At 37.3% G+C, this 8,476-nt stretch overlaps 3 protein-coding genes across 3 annotated transcripts; all 3 read right to left on the bottom strand.

Moving 5' to 3' along the window:
• Window positions 1-742: 742 nt before the first annotated feature.
• Window positions 743-895, bottom strand: LOC116086576 (keratin-associated protein 20-2-like). Its single transcript, XM_031364784.1, has one exon. It carries the CDS (start codon window positions 893-895, stop codon window positions 743-745), a length of 153 nt encoding a protein of 50 aa, XP_031220644.1.
• A 3,466-nt stretch (window positions 896-4,361) lies between these two features.
• Window positions 4,362-4,535, bottom strand: LOC116086575 (keratin-associated protein 20-2-like). The gene has a single exon (XM_031364783.1). The coding sequence runs from the start codon at window positions 4,533-4,535 to the stop codon at window positions 4,362-4,364; it is 174 nt and encodes a 57-aa protein (XP_031220643.1).
• A 3,154-nt stretch (window positions 4,536-7,689) lies between these two features.
• Window positions 7,690-7,851, bottom strand: LOC116086574 (keratin-associated protein 20-2-like). Its single transcript, XM_031364782.1, has one exon. The coding sequence runs from the start codon at window positions 7,849-7,851 to the stop codon at window positions 7,690-7,692; it is 162 nt and encodes a 53-aa protein (XP_031220642.1).
• Between the last annotated feature and the right edge of the window lie 625 nt (window positions 7,852-8,476).

Here is an 8,476-nt window from a genome sequence, read left to right as displayed (position 1 = left end):
CAAATTCAGATAAATTGAAATCATGTAACTTTTCTCATCATAATGCAATAAAAGTTAAAAAAAATAGAAAAAAAAAAGAAAGAAAATGGGCGTTAGAGAACACATGAAGTAAAGAGAAGCCTGCACCCAGTGAGATTGTGTATGGTGACACTCATTGTAGGAGGTACTGTGGAGTCTGCAAGATATTTAGAGAACTAACATATTATTTCTCCAAATTTAAGTTGCAGCAAAAATAGGTTTGATCTCCAAGAAAAATCTGTACTTCTAAATTTATTGTGGCATCACAATGGCAACAATATTAAGATAATAAAAATATCCACCATTGGAAGAAATTTAAACAGAAAGTTCTTCTCTTGATCATCTTGTTCTCAATCCTTTTAACAGTCACATTTTCTAATTAGCACACATTTGTACCCAAACATATAAAGTCACAAACATGCATCTCACATTTAGTAAAAGAATAAAAAAGTATATTCAAGGAAACACTTTATTTTAAAGCATATGTACATATTCATAATACAGGAACAAATGCAAGTAGATCATATTTTACAAATCATTATTGCAATAATTAAGAGCTTTGGGGCAAATATTAGTGCAATCATATTAAAGAAGCAGAATTGAGTGGGCATGTTCTGTTTCCTGTATTATTCCTCAGAGATTTTTAAGTTAAAATTGGAATTTATGAAGATATTTATGGACATCTGAAATGAAGAAAGTTGGAGTGAACAGCTGCTGAATCTCCTCAGTAGAAGCCACAGGACCAGTATCTTCTACAGCACAGTGGGCGGCAGCAGCCATAGCCATAGCCACCATAGCCACAGCCGTAGCCACAGCCATAGCCTAAGCCTCCATAGCCATAGCCCAGGCCTCCATAATATCCTCCATAGTAACACATGGTTTCAAGAGTGGAGTGTTCAGAGGAAGACAAGCAGTAGGTTACTTGAGTGTAGGTGCTACCTTGTGCCAAGTGCCCTTTATATACCTGTGTTGTTGTTGAGGAAGCCACAGGCATTATAGTGTCATATGTTTCTGTGCTGTGCTTTAGACAACATCATGAGTGTTGGGAGTTACTGGACACACAATAATGCTGCATAGCTGAGATACTTGTGCTCTTGCCTCATGATCTCAGGATCAAATAATGGATCTGACACAATTTCAGGACTCTAGGTCATTTGTCATGTTGCTTATTGAATAAATCACATACTTTTGCCAGACAATACAAATCAGTGCATAGTTTCTTTCTTTTACATATGTTGTGTTTTGACTACCTCTGTGAAAGGAGGTCATTTCTGTCCTCTTTTTGTTGTTATTTTCAATGAATCATATCTTGAGTATTATATTTCTTGGGTCTTTCTTATGAACAATAAGCTAGTTATTGGTTATGTTATTTGTTCCTTGGAGTGTAGTTGGCATCTTATAGTAATGTGTTTGTTCCTAAGCATTTTTTTGTATTATGTCTTGCTTTTAAAATATCAGATCATTTATATGCATAAACTATATGTGTCATGTGTTTCACTTTGAAAAACTATGTGAAGGTCTTGTAGGTGAAATTCTGAATGGCACTATGGTTGAGTAGGTAAGCAAAGGTAAGTTAGCTTTGCAGAAAAATGATAGACATATAACTTTGTGAGTTTGACAGTGGGGTTGATAACTACTTGCTGTGCAAGTATGAGGATTAATTTAAAACCCTAAGAAACTATTAAGAAGTGTGGGTGTATTCAAATTCTTACACCTCAATGTTATTTGACTCAGATAAAAGAGGAGTATAATGGCATACTGATTGTAAGTCTGGCTCTGTGTTCCATGAGATAGCCAATCTAATAAGAACCAATTTGGTTCAAAGAAAAAAAATTACATGACATAGCATGTTCATTTGGCATCTACACACATCTATCATCTACTGAATCATATTTATGCTTACACATATATACATGACACAAAATGCACACACACATACATAAATACATACATAGGTGTATACATACACAGCTGAGGACACATATTAACACTCCACTTATCTTTTAAGCCTCAGGGTGTTGCCAATGTAATTGTGTACTCCAGTACATGACCACAAAACACTGCTGAAGATTCAGTTGAGCCATAGAACATTGAAAAATTCAATCTTGTCCTGACCTCAAAGCTTCACCCCGATTGTATAACTTTCTTTGGGCTAAATGGTAGTATATACAATAATGGAAGACAAAATGTGTGATCCTTTTTAACAAGCTGTGAATTCTATGAGCTAAAGAGATGGCTGAAGTGTTAGTATGTGTGCAGAGCTTTTAATAGGAATATGAGCAGCTTAGGAGCAGTCTACTCCTTTCTGATTGAATTTAAGTTTCCAAGACAGATACAATCCTACATGGAGCCATTATTTGGACAAAATACTGCAAATAACCCTTAAGGGAGGTCCTACTACTCATATTCTAATAAATAGAACAGATTTTAGAAAACTTTTAAGGACATTGTTATGTTCTTAGTTTAGAGAACCTCTCATCTTTGAGCAAAGGCATGCCTTTTTGGAGTGTATTGTGATAATCGCAGAGATCTCAAACTAGACAAAATGCAAAACTAGAAAAAAATGGTTATTCTAAGCATTCCTTGAGAAAACAGAGAAACTGTTTTCCAGACACAGCAGGGAGCTGTTCTTATGAACTCAGAGACTGTGGAAGAAGAAGAATGCATAAGACCTGTGCAAGCTCAAGGCAGAAAAATCCCAACATGATATCAAGAGTTGGGCCCACACTCCTACTTTTAGATAAGTGTCTGTTGCCATTGATAGCTATTAGAAGGTGTAGAGTCAGTTTGTGTAGGGGTGTAGCCCTGGGTAAGGCAACTAAACATCAGGTGATGGCTACCCATCCTAGAGAATACTGGCATATCAATTGGACTTGAAAAGTTTAAAGAAAAATAAAGAGAACACAAAGTATGTTTGCAATAAAGTAGGTGAGTCTGAGAAGAGACAGGGAAAACCTATGATATTTAATCACACTCATTGTCTGGGATTATCTAAGAACTAATAAGGAAAAGAATAAACAATTAGAATATTCTTTGCTTATTCTCACAAATGATTTAATTTGAATTCAAAAGCTTAAGCATCATAAAAAAATAGAAAAGTTTAAATATACCAATCTAATAGGTTCTGCAATATACACACTATTCTTTTTCTTTAACAAAGAAATAGAAGTCAAAAACAAATTTTGTATGAAATACCTAAAAATAAAACTAAGAACATTAATTGATATTGAAATAGAGAATCTTTATAAAAATATTCTTAAAGGAAACCTACAGATGACTAAAAAAATTTTAAAAATTTAAGTCAAAGTCACAATGTCTTGTTCAATATAACTATTAATGAAATGGAAATTAGACAGAAATGGGTGTTAGAGAACAAATGAAGGAAAGGAAAGCCTGTGCAGGGTGCGGTTGTATATGGTGACACTCATTGTAGAAGTTTCTGAAGAGATTGAGAAATATTTAGAGAACCTATTTGTGTTTGTTCTCCTAATGTAAGTTAAAAAGAAAAGAGTATGATTTCAGAGAAATATCATTTTTTTAAATTTTTATTCAATCTTGTTTTACAGTCCAGCTTTTATCCCCCTTCTGGTGCACCCTCTGACTGTTCTACATCCCATACCTCCTCCGTCCATCTCTACAAGGATGTCCCCACCTCCCCATGCCCTGCTACACCAGAGCTCCACACTCCCTGGGCCCTCCAGTCTCTTGAGGGTTAGGTGTATCATCTCTGACTGAGTCCAGACCTGGCAGTCCTCTGCTGTATATGAGTTGATGACCTCATATCAGTTGGTGTATGCTGCCTGGTTGGTAGCCCAGTGTCTGAGAGATCTCAGGGGTTCAGGTTAGTTGAGACTGCTGGTACTTCTACAAGGTCATCTGCCCTCCCATATTCATTATGACATCATAATAACACAGATATGAAGATATTAAAACTGTCTACCAATAGAAGAATGTTTAAAGAGAAAATTTTCTTCTCTTTTCTCTCTTCCTCTGATTACTTGTCTCTTTAATACCATCACATTTGCCCACACACACACACAAAATAACATACCTACAGTCAAACACATAAATTCAGAAACATACATCTCACAATGAGAATAAATCATTTTCTAAAAATTTATTTAAAGAATGTACATAAGGGAAAGAATGCAAGCAAATCACATTTTACATGGAATTATGATGAGAATGAAAAACTTTGCTGCAAATGTTTATGAAATTAGAGAGGAAGAACAGGGTGGGCATGCTGTGTTTCATGTCTTATTCCTCAGAGATTTTAAATTGATGAAGATATTTATGGACATCTGAAGTGAAGAAAGATTGGAGTGAACAGCTGCTGAATCTCCTCAGTAGAAGCCACAGGACCAGTACCTTCTGCAGCAGAGTGGGCGGCAGCAGCCACAGCCATAGCCACCATAGCCACCGTAGCCACAGCCATAGCCATAGCCTAGACCACCATAGCCACAGCCATAGCCATAGCCATAGCCCAGGCCTCCATAGTATCTACCATAGTAACACATGGTGTCAGGAGTGTAGTGTTTAGAGGAAGACAAGCAGTAGGTTACTCGAGTCTGGCTGTTATGATCTGCCAAAGGCCTTTTATATTTGTTGGGGAAACCACAGGCATTATAGTGTCACATGTCTCTGCGTTGTACTGCCAAAAACCTCACGAGTGTTGGGAGTTACTGGACACACAGAGCTGCATAGCTGGGATACTTGTGCTCCTACCTCAGGATCTCAGGGTCAAATAATGGATCTGATACAGTTTTCAGGACTCTAGGTCACTCTTCATGTATTTTATAGAATACAGCACATGATTCTCCCATATGATATAAATCATTACATAGTTTTCTTCCTTTAACAGATATTGATTTCATTACTCTATAAAAGAACATCTTTATTTTTTAAACATTTTGTTGTTTTTAATGAATCGTATCTATTTAATATTTGAGTAATTTGTTTTTTTTATTTTAGAATTTTTTTAGTTTTTTTTTGTGTGTGTGTATTCTAGATACTAAACTTTTATCTGTTGTACAGAAGATAAAGCTTTACCTTGTGATTTATGGCCCATCCTTCTTTGAATGATGGTGTGCTTTATTATATAGAGCTTTATAGTCTCATGAGGTCACATTTGTATGTTGTTGCTCTAAAGTCTTTAGACATTTCCCTACAGTACTTTCCTGTGATAGGTAGCTCATATATTTTATCAGATTCCATTGATCAGTGTGGGTCTTATTGCCGGCGGTTTCTCACGGAGATCTCTGGCCCAGCTTGGTGGGGGAGCCGTGGTGCAGGGAATCGAGCAAGGAGGGACCAGGAGTCTCTGCCCTGTCTTCAAGATGCTCTGTTTCTCCTGTACTGAGTCGGATTGGGCTCGGCCTACAGGCTGACTAGCCAGTGAGGAGTGCGGAGCAGCTTCAGGCCACATTTCGGGAGAGCAGATCTTTTCCCGAGTGTTTCAGCTCTGTGAACAGAAGGCTCAGACTACAGAGTAGATCTTTCGCGTGCTTTACTTCCCTGGATAGCATACATATGTATAGTTTTGGGGGGTCATTCAGATTTCGGCAGCAGTTATCTCTCATTGGTTTGGGCTGAGAATTTTTATTTGCTTGTAAGAAGGCTTGACCAATACTACACACTTCTCCTGCAGGGGTCGTTGTGGGGGGGTTGGGCTGAAATCTGAGCCATTGGTCTCAGGCACAAATCACCGAACACTTACTGTCCCTTCTGGGCAGATGCTCAGTGGGTCTCTGGGGTTCCAAGGTGGCTGGTCTCCTGGACTCCAGCTGTCAGAATTGCCCATTGCCCCACAGATCAGTGCATCTGCTTTTAATGTCATTGTCATGCTGTTTACTAATATAGCTTTGTAGTTGTCAACATGTCAGTAGGAGGTCAAATGCATGTACCTAAGTGGGGCAGACTCTGAATGAATTTGAGATAGACTACAGTGGTGTCAAGGGGTAAAAGTTATAATGGAACAAGAACAGTTCAGTAGATTGCTTGATGGGAATGGAGGAAAGGAGACATAATTAACACTAAAGACCTTATATGAAAGTTGCATGGAAATCTCCTTGTCATTGTAGAAGCCCCCATATACATATTTTGTACACATACACATGGCCTTTTACAAATATATTGATTTTTATGAAGCTATATTAACAAATACCATAGTACTGACTTTAAAAATACATGTACTGATCAATGGAATTTGATATAAGTATATTCATATTCCTATACATATTGAATATGTGTGTTAAAATGGCCCTATATTGGACCAACAATCCCCTTAGAAGACACCACAGGCCATGAAATAAAAGCCATATTCCAGGATTGGTTACTCTTTAGGAATTCTTGATGAGTGGGGTCCCATAGGCATACAAATATTACAGGCTATGGTCAGAACTATTGTTTATTTCCATAACTGGATCAAAAAACCCTGTTGTTGAAGACCTAAGTCACAGAGCATAGAAAATTGAAGCTTATCCTTACCTCATAGCTTCACCCCTATTGTGTAACTTTCATTGTGCTGAATAGTAGCATGGACACAAGTGGAAGGTAAGAGACATGATTACTTTTAAATACCTGTGAACTCTGTGAGGTAAAAAACTAGACTAGACTGTTAATACATGTGCATAGCTGTAATAGAAACATGAAGAGTTTGGGAGTAATCTACCCTTTTCTGATTGAATTTGTGTTCACAAGACAGAAGTAAGCCAGCCTGGCACCATTATTTGAACAAGATCCTGCTAATAGACCCTACGAGAAATCCTAGTGTTATGATAAATAGACCAAGAGTTTTTAAAGAAAAACCCTTAAGGATACTTTTTATGTATTTAGATTAGAGAAACTCTCAACTCTGAGCAGACACAAATCAATTTGGAGTGTGTTGTGATTATCACAGAGATTTCAAACTGGACAAATGCACAGACTAAGGGTGCGGTACTCTCACCTCTACTCAAGGAAATAAGAGATGATTACAAGGAAACCATGTTTTCCAGACACAGCAGGGAGCTGCTCCTGTGAACTCACAGAGACTGTGGGGAAAATGCGCAAAATCTCTGCAAGTTCAAGGCAGGAAAATTCCAATATGATATCACGATGTGGGCCTACATTCCTGTTAGATAAGGGTCTGTTGCCATTTGATAGCTATTAGTTGGGGGAGAGTCAGTTTCTCTAGGGGTGTGGCACTGGGTAGTCAAACTAAACTTCAGGGACAGCTACCCATTCTTCAGAACATAGCTATCCTAACTGAATTCTTGTTCTCTTTCCTTCTCCCTTTTATACCTTTACATTTGTGCAAAACAGGAAAACAAACAAACAAAAACAAAAAACAAAAAAACCTCACATGTACAATCAAACCAATATAAATGCAGAAATGTGCATCTCACATGAGTAAAACAACAAGAAACAATTATTTTCTACAAATTACTTTATTTAAAGCACATATATGAGAAATGAGAAAGAATACAAGCACATCACATTTTAGAAGTCATTATGATGAGAATATACAGCTTCACCACAAATATTCATGTAATCTGATTAAAGAGGAAGAATGGGGTGGGCATGTTATGCTTCTATTATTCCTCAGACATTTTAAATTAAGGTGATAATTTATGAAGATATTTAAGAACATCTGAAATGAAGAAATTTGGAGTTAGCATCTGCTGAATCTCCTCAGTAGAAGCCAAAGGACCAGAACCTTCTACAGCACAGTGGGCGGCAGCAGCCATAGCCATAGCCACCATAGCCACCATAGCCACAGCCATAGCCATAGCCATAGCCTAGGCCACCATAGCCATAGCCCAGGCCTCCATAGTATCCACCATAGTAACACATGTTTTCAGGAGTGGAGTGTTCAGAGGAAGACAAGCAGTAGGTCACTTGAGTCTGGATGTCACCATCTACCAAGGGCCTTTTATATACCTGGGTTGTTGTTGGGGAAACCACAGGCATTATAGTGTCACACATCTCTGCATGAAAGAGTAGTGAGTGTTGTGATTTACTGGACACACAATGCTGCATAGCTGAGTTACTTGTGCTCCTCTCTCTGGATCTCATGGTCAAATAATGATCTGATTCAATTTTCAGGTCTCTAGGTGATTCTTCATATAGTTTATAGAATACAGCTCACGGTTCTCTCAGATGATTTTAATCATTACATAGTCATTTTCTTTGTACATATGCTGTTTTTTACCAAAACGAAATAAGCTTGATTTTTTCCTTCTTATTTTGTTATTTTATTTTCAAATGAATAAATGATGGTTTATTGTAAAGTAAACCTGAAAGAACATCACTCGAGAACACAGATTGAGGTTACCTTAAATATCATGCTCCAATAAGGTAACAATTTTATAGTAATAGAACAAAGTAATAAAATAACACATGTTTAAAACACTTTGCTGATTACATCAAGTTGACAGGTTATAGCAAAGTGAGAAAAACTCTGCTACAGACATTAGGT

This window comes from Mastomys coucha, unplaced genomic scaffold, assembly GCF_008632895.1.
Source record: "Mastomys coucha isolate ucsf_1 unplaced genomic scaffold, UCSF_Mcou_1 pScaffold12, whole genome shotgun sequence".
NCBI lineage: Eukaryota > Metazoa > Chordata > Mammalia > Rodentia > Muridae > Mastomys > Mastomys coucha.
The sequence above is the reverse complement of the archived record's forward strand: the minus strand, read 5'-3'. Positions and strand labels throughout refer to the sequence as shown.